Below are 25,615 nucleotides of genomic sequence, written 5' to 3'. Positions count from 1 at the left end.
TTTAAATAAATAAATACAAACGGCGTGGGGTCCTCCCCATTTTTGACAACCAGCCTTGCTATGAGCGCCACTGAGTGGTTGGCGCTCATAGCAAGTGAGCATTTCTGCCACACAAAGAAGAGCTGAAGTACAAGCAATCGGATGATTGCAGCTTCTAGTCTCCTATGTAGACTATTAACCCCTTAAGCCCCGAGGGTGGTTTGCACGTTAATGACCGGGCCAATTTTTACAATTCTGACCATTTCGCAATTTTCCAACTTTGAATTTTTATGCAATTAAATCACAGAGATATGTCATGCAAAATACTTAATAAGTAACATTTCCCACATGTCTACTTTACATCAGCACAATTTTGGAACCAAAATTTTTATTTGTTAGGGAGTTATAAGGATTAAAATTTGACCAGCAATTTCTCATTTTTACAACACCATTTTTTTTTAGGGACCACATCTCATTTGAAGTCATTTTGAGGGGTCTATATGATAGAAAATACCCAAGTGTGACACCATTCTAAAAACTGCACCCCCTCAAGGTGCTCAAAACCACATTCAAGAAGTTTATTAACCCTTCAGGTGTTTTACAGGAATTTTTGGAATGTTTAAATAAAACTGAACATTTAACTTTTTTTCACACAAAATTTATTTTAGCTCCAATTTGTTATATTTTACCAAGGGTAACAGGAGAAAATGGACCCCCACAGTTGTTGTACAATTTGTCCTGAGTACGCTGATACCCCACATGTGGGGGTAAACCACTGTTTGGGTGCATGGCAGAGCTCGGAAGGAAAGGAGCGCCATTTGACTTTTCAATGCAAAATTCAAAGGAATTGAGATGGGACGCCATGTTGCGTTTGGAGAGCCCCTGATGTGCCTAAACATTGAAACCCCCCACACGTGACACCATTTTGGAAAGTAGACCCCTTAAGGAACTTATCTACATGTGTGGTGAGCACTTTGACCCACCAAGTGCTTTATAGAAGTTTATAATGCAGAGCCGTAAAAATAAAAAATCATATTTTTTTCACAAAAATGATATTTTTGCCCCCAATTTTTTATTTTCCCAAGGGTAAGAGAAGATATTAGACCACAAAATTTGTTGTGCAATTTGTCCTGAGTACGCTGATACCCCATATGTGGGTGTAAACCATTGTTTGGGCGCATGGCAGAGCTCAGAAGGGAAGGAGCGCCATTTGACTTTTCAATGCAAAATTGACTGGAATTGAGATGGGACGCCATGTTGCGTTTGGAGAGCCCCTGATGTGCCTAAACATTGAAACCCCCCACAAGTGACACCATTTTGGAAAGTAGACCCCTTAAGGAACTTATCTAGATGTGTGGTGAGCACTTTGACCCAACAAGTGATTCATAGAAGTTTATAATGCAGAGCCGTAAAAATAAAAAATCACATTTATTCACAAAAATGATATTTTTGCCCCCAATTTTTTATTTTCCCAAGGGTAAGAGAAGAAATTAGACCAGAAAAGTTGTGCAATTTGTCCTGAGTGCGCTGATACCCAATATGTGGGTGTAAACCATTGTTTGGGCACATGGCAGAGCTCGGAAGGGAAGGAGCGCCATTTGACTTTTCAATGCAAAATTGACTGGAATTGAGATGGGACGCCATGTTACGTTTGGAGAGCCCCTGATGTGCCTAAACATTGAAACCCCCCACAAGTGACACCATTTTGGAAAGTAGACCCCCTAAGGAACTTATCTAGATGTGTTTTGAGAGCTTTGATCCCCCAAGTGTTTCTCTACAGTTTATAACGCAGAGCCGTGAAAATAAAAATTCTTTTTTTTTTTTCACAAAAATGATTTTTAGTCCCCAGTTTTGTATTTTCACAAGAGTAACAGGATAAATTGGACCCCAAAAGTTGTTGTCCAATTTGTCCTGAGTACGCTGATACCACTGTTTGAGCGCATGTGTTATGGCCGGCAATCAGGCAACACAGCGTGCAGTAATCAGCGCACATACAGAGATCTGGCAATAACCAAAAACAATAGGACGAGCTCTGAGACATGGAATCTCTGTAGACTGCAGTACCTGATCTATCCTCACACAACTATAAGCAGCAGTGGATTGCGCCTATCACTACCTATGCAACTCGGCACTGCCTGAGGAGCTGACTAGCCTGAAGATAGAAATACAAGCCTGACTTACCTCAGAGAAATACCCCAAAGGAAAAGGCAGCCCCCCACATATAATGACTGTTAGCAAGATGAAAAGACAAACGTAGGAATGAAATAGATTCAGCAAAGTGAGGCCCGATATTCTAGACAGAGCGAGGATAGCAAAGAGAACTATGCAGTCTACAAAAAACCCTAAAACGAAAACCACGCAAAGGGGCAAAAAGACCCACCGTGCCGAACTAACAGCACGGCGGTGCACCCCTTTGCTTCTCAGAGCTTCCAGCAAAAGTTAATAGCAAGCTGGACAGAAAAAAACAGAAAACAAACTAGAAGCACTTATCTAGCAGAGCAGCAGGCCCAAGGAAAGATGCAGTAGCTCAGATCCAACACTGGAACATTGACAAGGAGCAAGGAAGACAGACTCAGGTGGAGCTAAATAGCAAGGCAGCCAACGAGCTCACCAAAACACCTGAGGGAGGAAGCCCAGAGACTGCAATACCACTTGTGACCACAGAAGTGAACTCAGCCACAGAATTCACAACAGTACCCCCCCCTTGAGGAGGGGTCACCGAACCCTCACCAGAACCCCCAGGCCGACCAGGATGAGCCACATGAAAGGCATGAACAAGATCTGGGGCATGGACATCAGAGGCAAAAACCCAGGAATTATCTTCCTGAGCATAACCCTTCCATTTGACCAGATACTGGAGTTTCCGTCTAGAGACACGAGAATCCAAAATCTTCTCCACAATATACTCCAATTCCCCCTCCACCAAAACAGGGGCAGGAGGCTCCACAGATGGAACCATAGGTGCCACGTATCTCCTCAACAACGACCTATGGAATACATTATGTATGGAAAAGGAGTCTGGGAGGGTCAGACGAAAAGACACCGGATTGAGAATCTCAGAAATCCTATACGGACCAATAAAACGAGGTTTAAATTTAGGAGAGGAAACCTTCATAGGAATATGACGAGAAGATAACCAAACCAAATCCCCAACACGAAGTCGGGGTCCCACACGGCGTCTGCGATTAGCGAAAAGCTGAGCCTTCTCCTGGGACAAGGTCAAATTGTCCACTACCTGAGTCCAGATCTGCTGCAACCTGTCCACCACAGAATCCACACCAGGACAGTCCGAAGACTCAACCTGTCCTGAAGAGAAACGAGGATGGAACCCAGAATTGCAGAAAAATGGAGAGACCAAGGTAGCCGAGCTGGCCCGATTATTAAGGGCGAACTCAGCCAACGGCAAAAATGACACCCAATCATCCTGGTCAGCGGAAACAAAACATCTCAGATATGTTTCCAAGGTCTGATTGGTTCGTTCGGTCTGGCCATTAGTCTGAGGATGGAAGGCCGAGGAGAAAGATAGGTCAATGCCCATCCTACCACAAAAGGCTCGCCAGAACCTCGAGACAAACTGGGAACCTCTGTCAGAAACAATATTCTCAGGAATGCCATGTAAACGAACCACATGCTGGAAGAACAAAGGCACCAAATCAGAGGAGGAAGGCAATTTAACCAAGGGCACCAGATGGACCATTTTAGAAAAGCGATCACAGACCACCCAAATGACCGACATTTTTTGAGAAACGGGAAGGTCAGAAATGAAATCCATCGAAATATGTGTCCAAGGCCTCTTCGGGACCGGCAAGGGCAAAAGCAACCCACTGGCACGTGAACAGCAGGGCTTAGCCCTAGCACAAATTCCACAGGACTGCACAAAAGCACGCACATCCCGTGACAGAGATGGCCACCAGAAGGATCTAGCAACCAACTCCCTGGTACCAAAGATTCCTGGATGACCGGCCAGCACCGAACAATGAAGTTCAGAGATAACTTTACTAGTCCACCTATCAGGGACGAACAGTTTCTCGGCCGGACAACGATCAGGTTTATTAGCCTGAAATTTCTGCAACACTCTCCGCAAATCAGGGGAGATGGCAGACACAATGACTCCTTCCTTGAGGATACTCGCCGGCTCAGATAACCCCGGAGAGTCGGGCACAAAACTCCTAGACAGAGCATCCGCCTTCACATTTTTAGAGCCCGGAAGGTATGAAATCACAAAATCAAAACGAGCAAAAAATAACGACCAACGGGCCTGTCTAGGATTCAAGCGCTTGGCAGACTCGAGATAAGTCAAGTTCTTATGATCAGTCAATACCACCACGCGATGCTTAGCACCCTCAAGCCAATGACGCCACTCCTCGAATGCCCACTTCATGGCCAGCAACTCTCGGTTGCCCACATCATAATTACGCTCAGCAGCAGAAAATTTCCTGGAAAAGAAAGCACATGGTTTGAACACTGAGCAACCAGAACCTCTCTGTGACAAAACCGCCCCTGCACCAATCTCAGAAGCATCAACCTCGACCTGGAACGGAAGAGAAACATCAGGTTGACACAACACAGGGGCAGAACAAAAACGACGCTTCAACTCCTGAAAAGCTTCCACGGCAGCAGAAGACCAATTAACCAAATCAGCACCCTTCTTGGTCAAATCGGTCAATGGTCTGGCAATGCTAGAAAAATTACAGATGAAGCGACGATAAAAATTAGCAAAGCCCAGGAATTTCTGCAGACTTTTTAGAGATGTCGGCTGAGTCCAATCCTGGATGGCCTGAACCTTAACCGGATCCATCTCGATAGTAGAAGGGGAAAAGATGAACCCCAAAAATGAAACTTTCTGCACACCGAAGAGACACTTTGATCCCTTCACGAACAAGGAATTAGCACGCAGTACCTGGAAAACCATTCTGACTTGCTTCACATGAGACTCCCAATCATCTGAGAAGATCAAAATGTCATCCAAGTAAACAATCAAGAATTTATCCAGATACTCACGGAAAATGTCATGCATAAAAGACTGAAAAACAGATGGAGCATTGGCAAGTCCAAACGGCATCACCAGATACTCAAAATGACCCTCGGGCGTATTAAATGCCGTTTTCCATTCATCTCCCTGCCTGATTCTCACCAGATTATACGCACCACGAAGATCAATCTTAGTAAACCAACTAGCCCCCTTAATCCGAGCAAACAAGTCAGAAATCAATGGCAAGGGATACTGAAACTTAACAGTGATCTTATTAAGAAGGCGGTAATCAATACACGGTCTTAGCGAACCATCCTTCTTGGCTACAAAAAAGAACCCTGCTCCCAATGGTGACGACGATGGGCGAATATGTCCCTTCTCCAGGGACTCCTTCACATAACTGCGCATAGCGGTGTGTTCAGGTACGGACAAATTAAATAAACGACCCTTAGGGAATTTACTACCAGGAATCAAATCGATAGCACAATCACAATTCCTATGCGGAGGTAGGGCATCAGACTTGGACTCTTCAAATACATCCTGAAAGTCCGACAAGAACTCTGGGATGTCAGAAGGAATGGATGACGAAATAGACAAAAATGGAACATCACCATGTACTCCCTGACAACCCCAGCTGGTTACCGACATAGAATTCCAATCCAATACTGGATTATGGGTTTGTAGCCATGGCAACCCCAACACGACCACATCATGCAAATTATGCAGTACCAGAAAGCGAATAACTTCCTGATGTGCAGGAGCCATGCACATGGTCAGCTGGGCCCAGTACTGAGGCTTATTCTTGGCCAAAGGTGTAGCATCAATTCCTCTCAACGGAATAGGACACCGCAAAGGCTCCAAGAAAAATCCACAACGTTTAGCATAATCCAAATCCATCAGATTCAGGGCAGCGCCTGAATCCACAAACGCCATGACAGAATATGATGACAAAGAGCACATTAAGGTAATGGACAAAAGGAATTTGGACTGTACAGTACCAATAACGGCAGAGCTATCGAACCGCCTAGTGCGTTTAGGACAATTAGAAATAGCATGAGTAGAATCACCACAATAGAAACACAGTCTGTTCAGACGTCTGTGTTCTTGCCGTTCTACTTTAGTCATAGTCCTGTCGCACTGCATAGGCTCAGGTTTACTCTCAGGCAGTACCGCCAGATGGTGCACAGATTTACGCTCGCGCAAGCGACGACCGATCTGAATGGCCAAGGACATAGACTCATTCAAACCAGCAGGCATAGGAAATCCCACCATTACATCCTTAAGAGCTTCAGAGAGACCCCTTCTGAACAAAGCCGCTAGTGCAGATTCATTCCACAGAGTGAGTACTGACCATTTCCTAAATTTCTGACAATATACTTCTACATCATCCTGACCCTGGCATAAAGCCAGCAGATTTTTCTCAGCCTGATCCACTGAATTAGGCTCATCGTAAAGCAATCCGAGCGCCAGGAAAAATGCATCAACATTACTCAATGCAGAATCTCCTGGTGCAAGAGAAAACGCCCAGTCCTGTGGGTCGCCGCGCAAAAAAGAAATAATAATCAAAACCTGTTGAATAGGATTACCAGAAGAATGAGGTTTCAAGGCCAAAAATAGCTTACAATTATTTCTGAAGCTCAGGAACTTAGTTCTGTCACCAAAAAACAAATCAGGAATCGGAATTCTTGGTTCTAGCATCGATTTCTGATCAATAGTATCTTGAATCTTTTGTACATTTACAACGAGATTATCCATTGAGGAGCACAGAGCCTGAATATCCATGTCCACAGCTGTGTCCTGAAGCACTCTAATGTCTAGGGGAAAAAAAAGACTGAAGACAGAGCTAAGAAAAAAAAATGATGTCAGGATTTCTTTTTTCCCTCTATTGGGAATCATTGGTGTGGCTCCTTGTACTGTTATGGCCGGCAATCAGGCAACACAGCGTGCAGTAATCAGCGCACATACAGAGATCTGGCAATAACCAAAAACAATAGGACGAGCTCTGAGACATGGAATCTCTGTAGACTGCAGTACCTGATCTATCCTCACACAACTATAAGCAGCAGTGGATTGCGCCTATCACTACCTATGCAACTCGGCACTGCCTGAGGAGCTGACTAGCCTGAAGATAGAAATACAAGCCTGACTTACCTCAGAGAAATACCCCAAAGGAAAAGGCAGCCCCCCACATATAATGACTGTTAGCAAGATGAAAAGACAAACGTAGGAATGAAATAGATTCAGCAAAGTGAGGCCCGATATTCTAGACAGAGCGAGGATAGCAAAGAGAACTATGCAGTCTACAAAAAACCCTAAAACGAAAACCACGCAAAGGGGCAAAAAGACCCACCGTGCCGAACTAACAGCACGGCGGTGCACCCCTTTGCTTCTCAGAGCTTCCAGCAAAAGTTAATAGCAAGCTGGACAGAAAAAAACAGAAAACAAACTAGAAGCACTTATCTAGCAGAGCAGCAGGCCCAAGGAAAGATGCAGTAGCTCAGATCCAACACTGGAACATTGACAAGGAGCAAGGAAGACAGACTCAGGTGGAGCTAAATAGCAAGGCAGCCAACGAGCTCACCAAAACACCTGAGGGAGGAAGCCCAGAGACTGCAATACCACTTGTGACCACAGAAGTGAACTCAGCCACAGAATTCACAACACGCATGGCAGAGCTCGGAAGGGAAAGAGCACCATTTGGAATACAGACTTAGATGGATTGGTCTGCAGGCGTCACGTTGCATTTGCAGAGCCCCTGATGTACCCAAACAGTAGAAACCCCCCACAAGTGACCCCATATTGGAAACTAGACCTCCCAAGGAACTTGTCTAGATGTGTTGTGAGAACTTTGAACCCCCAAGTGTTTCACTGCAGTTTACAACGCAGAGCCGTGAAAATAAAAAAATCTTATTTTTCCCACAAAAATGATTTTTAGCCCCCCAAATTTTTATTTTCCCAAGGATAACAAGAGAACTTGAAGCACTAAAGTTGTTGTCCAATTTGTCCCGAGTACGCGGATACCCCATATGTTGGGGTAAACCCTTGTTTGGGTGCACCGGAGAGCTCGGAAGGGAAGGAGCACTGTTTTACTTTTTCAACGCAGAATTGGCTGTAATTGAGATCGGACGCCATGTCGCGTTTGGAGAGCCCCTGATGTGCCTGTACAGTGGAAACTCCCCAATTCTACCTGAAACCCTAATCCAACAACACCCCTAACCCTAATCCCAACGGTAACCCTAAACCACACCCCTAACCCTGACACACCCCTAATTCTAATCCCAACCGTAAATGTAATCCAAACCCTAACTTTAGCCCCAACCCTAACCCTAACTTTAGCCCCAACCCTAACCCTAACTTTAGCTCCAACCCTAGCCCCAACCCTAACCCTAGCCCTAACCCTAACCCTAGCCCTAGCCCCAACCCTAGCCCCAACCCTAGCCCCAACCCTAGCCCTAACCCTAACCCTAGACCTAACCCTAGCTCTAACCCTAGCGCCAACCCTAGCCCTAACCCTAGCCCTAACCCTAACCCTAGCCCTAGCCGTAGCCCTAATGGGAAAATGGAAATAAACACATTTCTTTAATTTTATTATTTTTCCCTAACTAAGAGGGTGATGAAGGGGGGTTTGATTTACTTTTATAGTGTTTTTTATATCGGATTTTTATGATTGGCAGCTGCAACACTATAAAAGACGCTTTTTTATAGCAAAAAGGTTTTTGCGTCTCCACATTTTGAGACCTATAATTTTTCCATATTTTGGTCCACAGTCATCTGAGGTCTTGTTTTTTTGCGGAACGAGTTGACGTTTTTATTGGTAAAATTTTCGGACACGTGACAGTTTTTGATCACTTTTTATTCCGATTTTTGTGAGGCAGAATGACCAAAAACCAGCTATTCATGAATTTCTTTTGGGGGAGGCGTTTATACCGTTTTGCATTTGGTAAAATTGATAAAGCAGTTTTATTCGTCGGGTCAGTACGATTACAGTGACATCTCATTTATATCATTTTTTTATGTTTTGGCGCTTTTATACGATAAAAGCTATTTTATAGAAAAAATAATTATTTTGGCATCGCTTTATTGTGCGGACTATAACTTTTTTTTTTTTTTGCTTATGATGCTGAGTGGCAGCTCGTTTTTTGCGGGACAAGATGACGTTTTCAGCGGTAACATGGTTATTTATATGTGTCTTTTTGATCGTGTGTTATTCCACTTTTTGTTTGGCGGTATGATAATAAAGCATTGTTTTTTGGCTCTTTTTTTTTTACGGTGTTCACTGAAGGGGTTAACTAGTAGGACAGTTTTATAGGTTGGGTCGTTACGGACGCGGCGATACTAAAAATGTGTACTTTTATTGTTTTTTTTTTAGATAAAGAAATGTATTTATGGGAATAATATTTTTTTTTTATTTATTCATTTTAGAATTTTTTTTTTTTTTTTTACACATGTGGAATTTTTTTTTTTTACTTTTTTACTTTGTCCCAGGGGGGACATCACAGATCGCTGATCTGACAGTTTGCATAGCACTCTGTTAGATCGGCGATCTCACTCACATCGCTGCAGGCTTAGCCTGGCTTACCAGTGCCTGCAGTCGATCCAGAAGTACTCCCTGCAGGACCCGGATGCAGCCCCGCAGCCATTTTGGATCCGGGGACTGCAGTGAAGAGATGCTCGGTACAAGGTGAGTACATCACCTTGTACCGATCGTCTCAGGGAAGCACACAGGGAGCCCCCTCCCTGCGTGATGCTTCCCTGTACCGCCGGTACACTGCGATCATGTTTGATCACAGTGTGCCGGGGGTTAATGTGCCGGGGGCGGTCCGTGACTGCTCCTGGCACATAGTGCCGGATGTCAGCTGCGATAGGCAGCTGACACCCGGCCGCGATCGGCCGCGCTCCCCCCGTGAGCGCGGCCGATCGCTATGACGTACTATCACCTCGACGGGATAGTACGTCATATGGGATTAAGGGGTTAAAGCAAGAGAAAAGTTAAAATATTTTAATAATATGAAAAATAAAGAAATATAAAAGTTTAAATCACCCCCTATTTGCCCCATTCAAAATAAAAAAATAAAGAAAAAAGTAAATACCAGAATTACATTTTTTTGGGTCACCGCAACATTGCATTAAAATGCTATAACTGTTAGTCAAAAGTAGTGTTGAGCATTCCGATACCGCAAGTATCGGGTATCGGCCGATACTTGCGGTATCGGAATTCCGATACCGAGATCCGATATTTTTGTGATATCGGGTATCGGTATCGGAAGTGTAAAATAAAGAATTAAAATAAAAAATATTGTTATATTCACCTCTCCGGCGGCCCCTGGACATCAGCGGGAGGATCCGGCGTCCGGCACGGCTTCTTTCTTCAAAATGCGCGCCTTCAGGACCTGTGGAATGACGTCCCGGCTTCTGATTGGTCGCGTGCCGCCCATGTGACCGCCACGCGACCAATCAGAAGCCGCGACGTCATTCCTCAGCTAAAGTCCTAGAATGAGCGCCTTCTAGGACCTGAGGAATGACGTCGCGGCTTCTGATTGGTCGCGTGGCGGTCACATGGGCGGCACGCGACCAATCAGAAGCCGGGACGTCATTCCACAGGTCCTGAAGGCGCGCATTTTGAAGAAAGAAGCCGTGCCGGACGCCGGATCCTCCCGCTGATGTCCAGGGGCCGCCGGAGAGGTGAATATAACAATATTTTTTATTTTAATTCTTTATTTTACACTTTAATATGGATCCCAGGGCCTGAAGGAGAGTTTCCTCTCCTTCAGACCCTGGGATCCATGAGGATACATTCCGATACTTGATGTCCCATTGACTTGTATTGGTATCGGATATCGGTATCGGCGATATCCGATATTTTTCGGGTATCGGCCGATACTATCCGATACCGATACTTTCAAGTATCGGACGGTATCGCTCAACACTAGTCAAAAGTTCTTATCTACACCAAAATTCTTAAAATATCAGCTTCTCAAAAAATTAACCCTCACCCAGCCCCATGTCACAAAAAATGGAGACAGTATGGGCAACAGAAAATGACACTATTTTTGGGGGGGGAGTTTTAACAAATTTTAGATTTTGTTTTCACCACTTAAATAAAAAAGAACCTAGAGAATCCTAATGGCAGGTCAGCTTTAGCATTTTTTTGAAAATGGTAAAAAAAAAAAAACAATTGTGGACTTGGACTTTTTTGCAATTTCACTGCATTGGATTTTTTTTCCTGTACACTATGTGGTAAAACCAATAGTGTTTTTAAAAAGTACAAATAGCCCCGTATTAAACAAGCTGTCACAGGGCCACATTGACAGAAAAATAAAAAAGTTATGGCTCTGGGAAGACAGGGCGCAAAAAACAGAAACCTAAAAAACCAAAATGGGCTGTGGCGTGTAGGGGTTAATCACCTGCACAGGTAATGATTTCAACACCTTGTGCAATGCTAAGGTAATTCCTTAAAATATGCACTGTTGCTGGCCCTTGAGGACTGGAGTTGTCCATCCCTGCAGTATACCATTAGGCTACTTTTACACATACCGTTTTTTTTGCAACCAGTTATTTCAGGCCTTTTTTGCGGGCCGTATCGCCGCATTTTTCTAGGTCTGCCGCAATAACGGACTGCAAAAAACTTGCGGATCGCTGTTTTTCGGGTTTCCAATACTATGGAAATAGTATTGAGAAAAAAAAAACAGCATTCTACAAAACCAGAAGTCTCGGTGCACCGCAAAAACGAGCTTCTGTTGTTTTTGCGCCCCCATTGATTTTCAACAGGGGCCATGTCAATAAGCTCTGAAAAAGATCGAGCAGGCTCAATCTTTTCTTCACGGCCGTAAATACGGCCCTCACGGCCATACAGCGCACCATGAAATTATTGCGGCCCGTTTTTGCGGCCCCATAGAAATCTATTGGGGCCGCAAAAATGGGCCGAAAAACAACAGTATGTATAAAAGAAGCCTTAGGCTGCTTTCACACCAGTTTTTTTGCCGTCAGTCACAATCCGGCAAATTTAGAAAAAAATGGATCCGGCAAAAGTTGCCGCCAGATTAGTTTTTTTCTCACAGATCTGTATTAGCGATGGATGGCCTCAAGTTTCATCCGTCGCATTGTTTATCCAGCGGCCAGAGAAAACGAACATAGTAATGTTTTTTGCGTCCGTCGAAAAAAGACTGACGGCGACGGATCTGTTACCGTGCGTTGTGTGCTAGAATGGAAGCCTATGGCGCTGGATCCGTCAAATGAGGGAATCCGGCAATGAATCCGTTTTTTTTTTAACTGAGCATGCTCCGATTTTTTATTTTGATTTTTTTTTTAGGATTCAATTAGCTGGATCAGCTAATCGGATCCGTCAAAAAAACAGATCAGGCGCATCAGTTTTTCACAATCTGCGATGGATGCATTTTTTTCAAAATTCAACGGATTGTGACTGATGGCAAAAAACTGATGTGTGAAAGCAGCCTAAAGGTACCTTCACACTGATCAACTTTCCAACGATCACGACCAGCGATACGACCTGGCCGTGATTGTTGGAAAGTCCTTGTGTGGTCGCTGGAGAGCTGTCACACAGACAGCTCTCCAGCGACCAACGATGTTGAAGTCCCCGGGTAACCAGGGTAAACATCGGGTTACTAAGCGCAGGGCCGCGCTTAGTAACCCGATGTTTACCCTGGTTACCATTGTAAATGTAAAAAAAAAAAAACACTACATACTCACATTCCGGTGTCTGTCACGTCCCTCGCTGTCAGCTTCCCGCACTGACTGTGAGCGCCAGCCGGCCGTAAAGCAGAGCACAGCGGTGATGTCACCGCTGTGCTTTACGGCCGGCGCTCACAGTCAGTGCGGGAAGCTGACGGCGAGGGACGTGACAGACACCGGAATGTGAGTATGTAGTGGTTTATTTTTTACATTTACAATGGTAACCAGGGTAAATATCGGGTTACTAAGCGCGGCCCTGCGCTTAGTAACCCGATATTTACCCTGGTTACCAGTGAACACATCGTTGGATCGGCGTCACACACGCCGATCCAGCGATGTCAGCGGGTGATCCAGCGACGAAATAAAGTTCTGGCCTTCTGGCTCCGACCAGCGATGTCACAGCAGGATCCAGATCGCTGCTGCGTGTCAAACACAACGAGATCGCTATCCAGGACGCTGCAACGTCACGGATCGCTATCGTTATCGTTCAAAAGTTGCTGAGTGTGACGGTACCTTTAGATTGAACATGCATTGTTTTTGCATAGATAGGTTCCACCAGAGCAATTTACTCAACTTCTATCTACACCAGTCTATCAATATAGATTAACATAAATAAATATTAGCATACATAGACCTACAAAAGTGCAACTCGTCCTAAAAAAAGTGTATATATAAAGCAAAAAAACTAATAAAATAAATGAGTAACTCTTACAGTCCTGAATGCCAGGACTGCTTCATAGTGAGCTCTACAATGACCATTTACCTGCAGCTCCGCTTTCCCCTTTTTCACCTTTTTGACCTGGAGGCCCCTGTTTTCCTTGTGGTCCTTCTGGCCCAATTGCACCTTGTAATCCAGGTGGTCCTAAAGCAAATGTATTATTAGGCTTAGAATAAAAATTCACATGTACCAGGTGACCTGTTTTTTCTTTTCCCGAAACACTTTCATGTACATGATTAACGAGAAACTCATGGCAATGCTGACTGACAAGATGCATAATTTGAAAATAATCTGTTCACCCTGGGTTGAATACAATAGTCATACAAATTTCACCATACCGTCTCTATATTTACAGAATTCTATAAGTTCTGATTCTTCTTAACTTGTCCCAACCATTGTGTAGGTTTTGACTCCAGCTATTCCTCTCCTCTTTTACCTTCAGTTCCCTATTTTTGCCCCCCCATATTTTTATTCCCACGATACATTTGACAACCTTGTTAGGACCTCATTCCTTGTTACTAGAGATACCCTTTAGCACAGGGGTGAGGAATCTTTTTTTCCTGCCAAGGGCCATTTGGATATTTATACCATCCTTCAGGGGCCGTACAAAATCTACTCACAAAGTGCATCCTGACTCTATCACTGGTTTCAGGACGTAATCTTTCATTGCATGCCCTTCACTGTTCAGTAGTGAACACTGTGTGTGTGCTAACAGAGCAAGAAGAAATTAATGAGCTGGTTGTAATCGAAATACACCTCCCTGCCCAAGAATGCGGTCCCTGAGTATCTGCTCGGGGGCCTGATAAAAGGTCATCGAGGGCCGTAAATGGCCCTGGGGCCTGAGGTTCCCCACCCCTGCTTTAGCATGACCCTTGAGAAGTCAGTTTTGGACCATGCTAAGACCCCACTTACCCCACTTAGTGACCCACTTTTAGATTGTTTGCTCATAGTTCCAATACTCAAAACTTTACCTTTACTTGATATAATATTTTGGCATAGTCTTACTTGCATTTCGTCACCTGTTTGATTTTCCTTATGTCTGCCGATTGTCACATGTTTACTTTTTCTGGATTCAAAAAGTTTGCACTTTTGTGATAGTGAATCATTATTACTGTGTCTTCAAACTTTTCAATAAAAATCAATAGATTAAAAACAACTATACTATAATAAGAATGATAAATTAATCTATGTAGTTTGGTAGAATCAAAATTCACATTAGATTCGATATGGTAAATAGCTCATGATGGTAACATTCTATATATCTATTGTATCACTGATTAACTATTTAGAAATGCAAACAATATAAATTCACCTGTGTCTCCTTTCTCCCCTATAGACCCATTCTTCCCATCTACTCCTGGTTGACCATCCTTCCCTGGAGCTCCACATGTAATTATAGAACAGCCATTCTGTGAATCGTAACAAACTTCTGTAGCAGATGACACACAGAACAGAAGAAAGCAAACAGCCAAAAGAGCCTCCATTTTCAAACTCTGGGTAACTGTGGATGAACATAGTTTGTTAGAGACAATGACTTAGTAGATTGTAGATATAGAAAATGTCCAAACTCAACTGATATTACAGTTTCCAAAGAAATGTCTGAAGATTTGAAAACACTTTTAGTTGTACCATATTATTTTTAATATAATCCCTATGATATACAAAGGGATTTTTTTTTTTTTTTTTTTTATACTTACCCGAAAACAATATTTCCTTTGGTTTGGCAATGCCTTTCGCAGCTTGCTGCTATATTATAGACACTGTGCTTAATTACATTTAAAATTCTAGTTTTAAATCTTCTAGGTTAGATAATAAAGTAATAGTGTAGATTACTATGCTAGTGTGTTTTGCAAAATATACAGACAGAAGAAAAAGAGGTCGCACAGTTTCTAAAATCAAAGTTGTTGGTCTGCATTTGCAGCACTGCAGTAAATTGACAAATCAGGGGACAAGTCTCAATACCATTTACCGGTATAAAAGCATAATGGAGTCCTATGTGTGGACCATTTTTCCAATAAAAACAGCCAAAAAGGGGTTTTCAAACGAATAAAAGTTCATTTTAAATCAATAGATCTTGGAATAATAATAACTTCCACCATTGGATCTGTTGAAACAAAATGTTCCTGTGCTGAGATAATCTTATAAATGCCCCTGCTGTGTACTGTGTAATGGCTGTGTCTGACTGTGCAGGAACATGGTCTGATCACCCCACAGCTCCTGGGCAGGGAGTAAAGGTTCCTTCACACTAAACGACGCTGCAGCGATCCAGACAACGATCCGGATCGCTGCAGCGTCGCTGTTTGGTCGCTGGTGAGCTGTCACACAGACAGCTCTCCAGCGACCAACGATGCCGGTAACCAGGGTAAACATCGGGTTACTAAGCGCAGGGCCGCTCTTAGTAACCCAATGTTTACCCTGGTTACCATCCTAAAAGTAAAAAAACAAATGCTTCATACTTACCTTTCGCTGTCTGTCCTCGGCGCTGTGCTTCTCTGTACTGGCTGTGAGCACAGCGGCCGGAAAGCAGAGCGGTGACGTCACCGCTGTGCTTTCCGGCCGCTGTGCTCACAGTGAGTGCAGGAAAGCCCTGCCCGGCCCTGCGCTTAGTAACCCGATGTTTACCCTGGTTACCAGCGAAGACATCGCTGAATCGGCGTCACACACGCCGATTCAGCGATGTCAGCGGGAGAGCCAGCGACCAAATAAAGTTCTGGCCTTCTAGCCCCGACCAACAACATCACAGCAGGATTCTGATCGCTGCTGTGTGTCAAACTGAACGATATCGCTAGCCAGGACGCTGCAACGTCACGGATCGCTAGCGATATCGTTTCGTGTGAAGGTACCTTTAGGAAAAGAGTATACAGACATTACAGCATGGGATCACAACTAATTATTTCTTTGAAGTAAAACATTTATTAAAACAAGCAGGGAATACTTTACCTGACAGAATAAAATGAGCTGTGATCCCATGATGTATTGTCTGTATACTTTCTTTTGCTTCTCCCCTAACCAGTACCTGTGGCATGACCAGACCATGTTGTTGTATGGCCAGACACAGCCATTATCCAGTACACATCAGGGGCACATTTATAAGATTATCTCAGCACAGGGACATGTTATTCAAACCTATCTAATTGTGGAAGTTATTATTATTATTCCAAGATCTATTGAATAAAAAAGTCAACTTTTATTCATTGGAAAATTCATCTGAGGCATCTTGATACTGTAGAGTAAAGCGGACCAAACCCACTGATATTGGCATACTCCGATGAGAGTTTAATGCGTATGTGGGTTTACTGACTCTCAGACAGATATTTTAGGAAGAAAAGGATTTGATAAGTCCAATTTTAGACTGTAAAGCTTTTCATTGTCGGAGACATAAGCTGCTTCTCTCTCGTAGTCAGAATTTTTGAGACCCAGTTGCTGGCTGAGCCATTGGCAGTGGCGTAACTACCACGGTCGCAGTGGTCGCCACTGCGACCGGGCCCAGCAGGTCAGGGGCCCGGCAGGTCCAAGGCACCCGACACCATGTTGCAGTGCAGGAGATCCCTCCCGCACGACAACAGTCCGAGGCGTATCTAGGGGGAGGGGGCAGCTGGGGTATGTGAGAATTAGGAACTTGGAAGCAGCTCCAGTCAGCACAGCGAGACAGCGTCTCCTGCTCTGCAGCCCCGGGACAGAAGGCGAGAGTGGGGGAGGTGTGGGACATGACAGCACTGTGCAAGCAGGAGAAGATGAGGAGCTGCAGGTTTATATCAGCCTCCCCTTTACCAGAGAGGAGAGTGTGAGATGTGTGTTTGTGTGTGATATCTGTAGTATGTGTGTGATATCTGTAGTGTGTGTGTGATATCTGTAGTATGTGTGTGATATCTGTAGTGTGTGTGTGTGTGATATCTGTAGTGTGTGTGTGATATCTGTAGTGTGTGTGTGTGATATCTGTAGAGTGTGTGTGTGTGATAACTGTAGTGTGTGTGTGATATCTGTAGTGTGTGTGTGTGACATCTGTAGTGTGTGTGTGTGTGTGACATCTGTAGTGTGTGTGTGACATCTGTAGTGTGTGTGCGATATCTGTTGTGTGTCGGTGTGTGTGATATCTGTAGTGTGGGTGTGTGTGATATCTGTAGAGTGTGTGTGTTTGTGTGTGTGTGTGATATATGTAGTGTGTTTGTGTGTGTGTGATATCTGTAGTGTGTGTGACATCTGTAGTGTGTGTGTGAGATCTGTAGTGTGTGTGTGTGACATCTGTAGTGTGTGTGTGTGACATCTGTAGTGTGTGTGTGTGACATCTGTAGTGTGTGTGTGTGTGATATCTGTAGTGTGTGTGAGGTAGGGGCGTAACTACCACAGTTGCAGTGGTCCCCGCTGCAACCGGGTCTGGCAAGTCAGGGGCCCGACAAGTCTGAGGCACCCGACTCCCCCGTCGCAGCCGCTGCAGTGAACTATACTGGCGTTTATTATGCTGGCACAGTTCAAAGCAATGATGGAGGAGAGAGGGTCAGCTGATGCTCCCTCTCCCATCATTCCCCTCTGCCTCTGACACTGCGGGTGCGTGATGACATCACTTCATCGCGCACCCGCTGTGTGCGGGGCCCAGGCAGTGCAGCATCTGCACAGGTGATGATGGCCGCCATATTGGCAAAGCTTGTGGCGGCTGCTGGGTCCGAGAACAGGTGGCTCCAGAGGTAGTGGGGGGCACGTGGACCAAGCCGCCCAGGAGGGGGATGCCGCAGCAGCTCAGCCATGTGGAGGATCCGGGGATGAACATGGAGGTGTATGGGACCGGCAGAAGTGAGGTGTCTGCTGCCCGTGTGTCGCCGTCTCGGCCCCCAGTGTCCCTGGCCCCTTGTGACACCAGCCCCATTTGCTCCCTGCTCTCCCGTGCCCCATGTCCTAGTAGGTCCCCAGGTTCAGGTCATTGTGCTCCTCCGGGCCCCCCGTACACACCTTGTTCCTCCTCCCCTGGTCTCCCAATTCTCCCCATCTCCCATGCCCTGAGTCCTCCTGCACCCCCCATGCATTCCCTGCCCCTTGTCCCCATGTGACTTGTCTGCCCTGCTCTCAAGTCTCCGTGTGTTCTCCATCTACCCTGTCCTTGTAATCCCTGTGCCCCCTTCTTCCCTCCTCCCAAGTCTCCCCTCGTCTTCCTCTGTCCCCTTGCAGCCCTTGTGTCCCTCTCTACTCTGCCCTCGAAGTCCCCTTGTGTCCTCTTGTGCCTCTCTCCCTTGCACCCTAGTCCACATGTGTCCCATTGTGCCCTTCTCCCCTTCCTCCTAGTCCCTATGAGTCCCCTTGTGCTTGTATCCCTTGTCCCCGTGTGTAGCCTTGTGTCAGTGTCCCTTGCCCACTAGTCCCTGTGTGTCCCCTTGCACCTGTCTCCCTTGTCCCCTTATGCTTGTGTCCCTTGTCCCCGTGTGCCAGTCTCCCTTGCCCATTAGTCCCTGTGTGTCCCCTTGTCAGTCTCCCTGGCCAACTAGTCCCCGTATGCTTCTTGTGTCAGTCTGCCTTGTCCACTAGTCCCTGTGTGTCTCCTTGTCAGTCTCCCTGGCCAACTAGTCCCTGTGTGTCCCCTTGTGCCAGTCTCCCTTGTCCCCTTGTGTCAGTCTCCCTTGCCCACTAGTCCCTTTGTAACGTTCTCCCCTGCCTCCTAGCCCCCATGTGTCCCCTTGTGCCTGTCTTCCTTGCTCCCTAGCCCCCCTATGTTACCCTTGTGCCTGTCTTGTGTCTTCTCCCCTGCCCCCTAGTCACCATTTGCTTGTGTCTTTCTCACTGCCCCTGTATGGAGGGGCTGCATTACACTATGAGGTGGGATGCATTATATTCTATGGGGGTTACATTGTATTGTATGGCAGGGCTGCAGTATACTCTGTGGGGTGGCTGTATTATACTATATGTGGGCTGCATTATACTGAATCAAGGACTATGGGGAATATATTATACTATATGAAGAACTAGGGTGCATCATACTATGGGAAGTGAATCGTATGACATGGATGACGATGGCGGTGCATTATACTATATGGAGCACTATGAGGAGTGTATATATGGAGGACTGAGCAGTGTATTTTAATATATGGAGGACTAGGTGGAGTGTATAATACTAAATGGAGGACCGAGGAGTGTATTATACTATATGGAGGACTATGAGGGGTGCATTATACTATATGGAGCACTATGAGCAGTGTATTATACTATATCGAGGACTGAGCAGTGTATTTTAATATATGGAGGACTATGTGGCGTGTATAATACTAAATTGAGGACTGAGGAGTGTATTATACTATATGGAGGACTATGAGGGGTGTATTATACTATATGGAGGACTGAGCAGTGTATTATACTACTGTATATGGAGCACTATGAAGAGTGTATTATGCTATATGGAGCACTATGAGGAGTGTATTTTAATATATGGAGGAGTGTATTATACTATATGGAAGACTGAGGAGTGTACAATACTATATTGGGGACTATGGGGAGTGTATTATACTATAAGGAGGACTATGGGGGTGCATTATACTTCTTATATGGATCCCCATGACTTCTATGTTAGCCCCTGATGAGTATAATGGTTTATTTTCTTTTATACATTACATAACAATGGCAGTATGGGGGACAAATATATGCCAGGATGGGGCACTGGATAGTTATGCAACTGAGGTCACACTATACAACTTTGCAATAAAGCTATAGTGTGCAAAATTAATAGTGAAAATGTGAATTTGGGTGGAAAATATTTTGGCATGGTGGGGGGGCCCCATTTGAAAGTTCGCACCGGGGCCCATAACTTTGTAGTTACTCCACTGGCCATTGGTCTAATCACTGTCCGGCCGACAGTAATCTATTGTGTATGGGGTCACTGCGTAGTGTATGTAACCCATCGGAAGGTGATATTTTCACAGAATAATCAATGTTTATCACATGATCTGTCAGTGGTTTTAATATAAGTTCAATTAAATATATGATACGTACCACTTCAAAGCAGGAGAACATCAGCGAATGCGGTGGAAAAAAACAACAGCACAGCTCTATATATACTGTAGTAGGGAAATATTTCCTTGTTTGATCATTTCCTTATTTGACTAATTATATTGAAACTTGGATAATAAAAATCAGATAAACAACGAAAAGCAAACAAGACAATTACCATTGTATTTTTTGGCACAACGTGATACTATCTAGATACATTAAGGAGGAAAAAAAGAATGAATGCCTGGACTAGTATTACACCATATTAAAAAGTTCAAAAACTTTGTTGAAATAAAAAAAAAAAAAAAAAAAAGATTTTTAAAATCCAAAAAGCAGACACATACTGTAAAAGATGGTGGGTGAGACAATAGGGGGTATTTACACACAAATATGTGAAATGTGTAATTAATCAATTTGTTCAGGTGAAGAATACCGCATATCATATATTTACTCAAATATGTAAATATACATATAAATATAATTCTTAAATGCATTAATAAAAACATTCATAAAGGTGCCAGAAAATTGAATGCTACCACTATCATGATATGCAAAAATTTAGGAAAAATATTATTCAGCACTGTGATAGATTGTGTTAAAAAAAAGAGTACAAACTGGCATCTTACATGCAAACAGAAATAGCCCCCAAGGTATGAAGTAAGAAGTCGCATATAAACCATACAAGAGAGTAGTTTACTCACCTACCAAGCACCCGATGCGCATTTTGTCAATGCTTAGTCAGGGGGGCGAGTCCTTTATTTAAGGTACGCATGACTAGGGATGAGCGGTGTTCGAGTCGAACTGTTCACCAATTTCAAATTCGAGCTGTTTTGGGCGGTGTTCGAGTCTTTCGACGAACTCGAACAACTTGCTTAAAATTCGGCTGTTCGATAACTGTTCGTTCACCAAAAGCCTAACTTGATTTTCACATTAAAACTGTTTATCATTGTTAATAGACTGTTTCAATGTATAGTGGGTGGTGGATAGATCTGTGCTGAAGTAATGCCGATCTCCATTTTTTTCCCCCCACATTTACAGTGGGGCGGTGCAGTCTCTCAGCCTATCAGCAGTGCACACACACACAGCAATGTGCATGTGATGCACACAAGCAAGGGCATGTGTCATTGGCTGTGTATGTCACATGTCCTTGCCCTATAAGAACCAGCCACTTTCCCCGTCGCCACCATTTCCTCACTGCTGCAGCTTAGTGTTAGACGGCACCACTGCTGCTGTGGGCGCTAAACAGTCTAAAAGTGTTTTTTGCCAGCAAATTTTCTGTTAGATAGAGAGCGATAGGTTTAGGGAGTCGGGAGTTGGGACTAGTTGTATCATCCCTTTTCAGGGTAGGTTACAGCAGTTCATAGCACTTTTTGCCAGGTAGGTCTGTGCCAGTGCTGTGCAAGTGTTCATCACAGCATTAGGTGTAATCTAGCTCAGCCAATCCTTTTGGTCTAGTAGCATTATCTGGTAGTCATCTGAGTAGCCTGCCTGTGAAGCTACCTACACCGCCAGTGTATCTAAATTTTTACTGCATCTGACCCAGTAAATCGTTTTGGGCTTAGTAGCAGTGTCTGCACGTCAGCGGAGTAGCCTGAATGTGAAGCTACACCACCTGTGTATCTAAATTTTTACTGCATCTAACCTAGTAAATCGTTTTGAGCCTAGGAGCAGCGTCTGCATGTCAGCGGAGTAACCCGCATGTGATGCTAGGCTGTGTATCTAAATTTTTACTACATCTAACCCAGTAACTCATTTTGGGCCTAGTACCACAGTTTGGCCACTCAGCTCTGCTCAGTTTCCATCCATCGTGTTGTGTGCCAACAACTACAGAGTTGCCAATTATTTAAGCACCAAAATGAGTGGCAAAAGGCCTGCTGCTGGTGGAAAGGGGAATAGGTGTGTTGGAAAGGGAAAAAAAAGCTGTGTCCGTGGGGTAAGTGGTAAAGCAACAGTAACATCTGCAGAAGAAAGACTATCTACCAGCAAAAATAAGATGTCTACTTCTTTTCGTGGACAATCTGATATGATCCCTTTCTTAAGACCATCGCTACGAGCAACGCTACAAATTCCAGATGAGGCACAAAAACAGCAGGTGCTTGAACGGATATCAAGTGCTTGTTCAAGTGGCCCCTCCTCCACCTCAACTTTAACATCACAAATGCTTCAGTCCTCAGACATGTCACCCCAATCGCACTTGCTTCCTCACAGCTCCCAAGTCTCCAGCCGCCCATCTGAGTATGGAGAGATGGTTGATTCTGCAGAGCTGTTTACTCATACTATAGCCTGGGAATCAGAGGTCTGCTCCAGAGCTTCTGTGAATCCAGACGAGGAAATGATCTGCACTGATGCCCAGAATCTTTGTGAGTCGGATCCAGGCCCAGATGAAGAAGGTTCTGAGCATAATGCAGATCCTCGTTCCCAAACTTTATCTCCTGTTGGTGGAGACAATGAGGAAGATGATGATGAGACTGAGATACCTGATTGGAACGAAAACTTGATTTTCAGTCAGGGCAGGAAGAAATTGGCTCTGAGGACGACGGGTGTGAGAACACACAAGGTGATGATGAAGAGGTTGGAGACCCCACTTACTGTCAACCCACAGTCCGCCAGTCCATGAGGTCAGCAGAGGAGGTGGAGGAGGATGCTAGTGACGACGAGGTTAGGTTGCACCTTCCTGGACAAAGACGGAATACTGAAAGCACATCAACAACTGCTTCCTCAACCACAACTGTGCCTCTGAGCACAACTCATGGTGGCTCTGCAGGTTGCATGGGCTCTAAGCCGTGCATAGCCTGGGCATTTTTTGAGATCGCAAAGGATGACTCATGTTGTCTGTAAGATTTGTCACCAAAATCTCAGTAGAGGCCAAAAGATGAATAGTTTGAGTACTTCATGCATGGACCGTCACATGGATATGAGGCATAAGTTGCAGTGGGAAGCTCACTGTGCTACAATGCAGCCTAGTGGGCCGGGCAAACCACCGTCTGCCCCATCAAGTGAATCCACATCCTCTTCATCCTCTGTGACTGTGGGGACAGAAGTCGCACATGGTTTTGGACGCAGACCTTCCACTTCTTTACCCGCAACAGCCAGTGTGATAGGCAGGTCGCCAGTAAATTTCCAAGTGGAAACACCTGCTGGTGTTGAGCGCTCTCCAACATCGACACCACATTTTGATCAAGGCAACATAATATCTCCACCTGCACCTTCCTCACAGACCAGCAGTTTGCCGGGGACACCATACTCAACCCCGTCTAAGCACGGCAGCCAGCCCTCGGTCCCTCAGATGTGGACAAGTAAATGACCATTTCCTCTTAGCCATGACAAAGCTAAGAGGTTGAATTTCACCATCTGCAAGCTGTTGGCTACAGAAATGCTGCCTTTCCACCTGGTGGACACAGAGGATTTTCGAGACCTTATGTCCGTCGCAGTGCCCCAGTACTAGATGCCTAGTTGACACTACTTCTCAAAGAAAGCTGTGCCTGCGCTACACCAGCATGTCGCACACAACATCACCGCTTCTTGAGAAACTCTGTGTGTGACATGGTGCATTTCACCACAGACACTTGGACGAGTAGACATGGACAGGGGCGTTACATGTCGGTGACTGTTCACTGGGTAACTATGGTGACAGCAGGAGAAGGGGCTGCTGTCCAAGTCTTGCCATCCCCACGAGTTGCGCGTCGATCCTCTGTATCTAGAAGTTCCTCCACTGGTTCTGCCTCCTCAACCTCCTCTCGGTCCTCCACCTGCACCCAAAGCCTGTCTGGTAAAGCCACCCACGTTCTAACTGCGCAGAAGGAATCCTGAAACCTCCTTACTATGCTGTCACCAGGGCTAACCGGCATCAGGCGGTGTTTACCTTGAAATGTCTGGGAAATGTGAGTCACACAGCTGAGGAGTTGTGGTCAGCTTTGGAGACCAAGTTCCATTAATGGTTGTCTCCACTCTTCACTGAACCTGCAGCCAGGGAAGGCAGTGTGCGACAATGCTGAAAACCTGGGTGCGGCCCTTCGCCGGTGAAATGTCACACACGTACCTTGCATGGCTCATGTTTTCAACTTGGTTGCCCAGCAATTTTTATCCCACTATCCTGGACTAGATGGGCTTCTGCAGAGCGCACGGTCGCTGTGTGCTCACTTCCGCCATTCGCATCCCGCAGCTCAACGACTTACATCTCTACAGAAGTCCTTGTGCCTGCCAGTTCACCGGCTGAAATGCGATGTGCCCACATGGTGGAATTCAACTCTGCACATGTTGCAGCAACTGTGGCAGCACCAACGTGCCCTGGTGCCAGGGCTGGCTCCAGGTTTTCGAGGGCCCCGGGCGAAAGAGTCTCAGTGGGCCCTCTCCTTTAACACATACTCCGATTTATGATGCACAGATACGGCAGAGAAATGTATAGTACAATGCCAGATTTCACTACTTACATGAGTGACAGCTATTGTAAATTCTGCAGTGTATAAATACAGGACAGGAGGAGTGGTACTGTGCAGTGTATATATACAGGAGGAGTGGTACTGTGCAGTATATACAGAAGGAGTGGTACTGTGCAGTGTTTATACAGGACAGAAGGAGTGGTACTGTGCAGTGTATATATACAGGACAGGAGGAGAGGTACTGTGCAGTGTATATATACAGGACAGGAGGAGTGGCACTGTGCAGTGCGTATATATACAGGACAGGAGGAGTGGTACTGTGCAGTGTATATATAGAGGACAGGAGGAGTGGTACTGTGCAGTGTATATATAGAGGACAGGAGGAGTGGTACTGTGCAGTGTATATCCAGGACAGGAGGAGCGGTATTGTGCAGTGTATATACAGGACAGGAGGAGGGGTACTGTGCAGTGTATATATAAAGGAGAGGAGGAGTGGTACTGAGCAATGTATATATACAGGAGAGGAGGAGTGGTACTGTGCAGTGTATATATACAGGAGGAAAGGTGCTGTGCAGTGTATATATACAGGAGGAAAGGTGCTGTGCAGTGTATATATACAAGAGAGGTGCAGAGGTGCTGTGCAGTGTATACATACAGGAGGAAAGGTGCTGTGCAGTCAGGGCCAGCGTCAGCACCCGGCGCACCTGGGCAAGTGCCGGGGCCCTGGCGAGAGAGGGGGGCCCACTCACGCTGTCATAGATACAGCTGGGAGACCAGAGCAGGAGAACATGCTCTCTCCGCCCACAAAGTCACTGCTGGCTGTGTTCTCTTAACCCCTATGTGGCAGCTCTGACACAAGAATCTTCTCACTCAGTCAGTGCAGCCAGGCAGGCACATAGGGGTTAAGAGAAT

The 25,615-nt window shown here is 45.2% G+C and overlaps 1 protein-coding gene across 1 annotated transcript in view; it reads right to left on the bottom strand.

The window, feature by feature from the left end:
- Positions 1 to 20,361, bottom strand: part of LOC138667693 (pulmonary surfactant-associated protein D-like) — a 59,189-nt gene extending 38,828 nt beyond the window's left edge. The window contains exons 1-3 of the mRNA XM_069755810.1: positions 20,328 to 20,361; positions 14,671 to 14,859; positions 13,404 to 13,502 (exon numbers count right to left, since the gene is read on the bottom strand). Coding sequence (XP_069611911.1) covers positions 13,404 to 13,502; positions 14,671 to 14,842 — 271 coding nt within the window. The 5' untranslated portion in view covers positions 14,843 to 14,859; positions 20,328 to 20,361. The remainder of the gene's footprint in view (positions 1 to 13,403; positions 13,503 to 14,670; positions 14,860 to 20,327) is intronic.
- Between the last annotated feature and the right edge of the window lie 5,254 nt (positions 20,362 to 25,615).

Source organism: Ranitomeya imitator, chromosome 2, assembly GCF_032444005.1.
Source record: "Ranitomeya imitator isolate aRanImi1 chromosome 2, aRanImi1.pri, whole genome shotgun sequence".
NCBI classification, from domain to species: domain Eukaryota; kingdom Metazoa; phylum Chordata; class Amphibia; order Anura; family Dendrobatidae; genus Ranitomeya; species Ranitomeya imitator.
The sequence above is the reverse complement of the archived record's forward strand: the minus strand, read 5'-3'. Positions and strand labels throughout refer to the sequence as shown.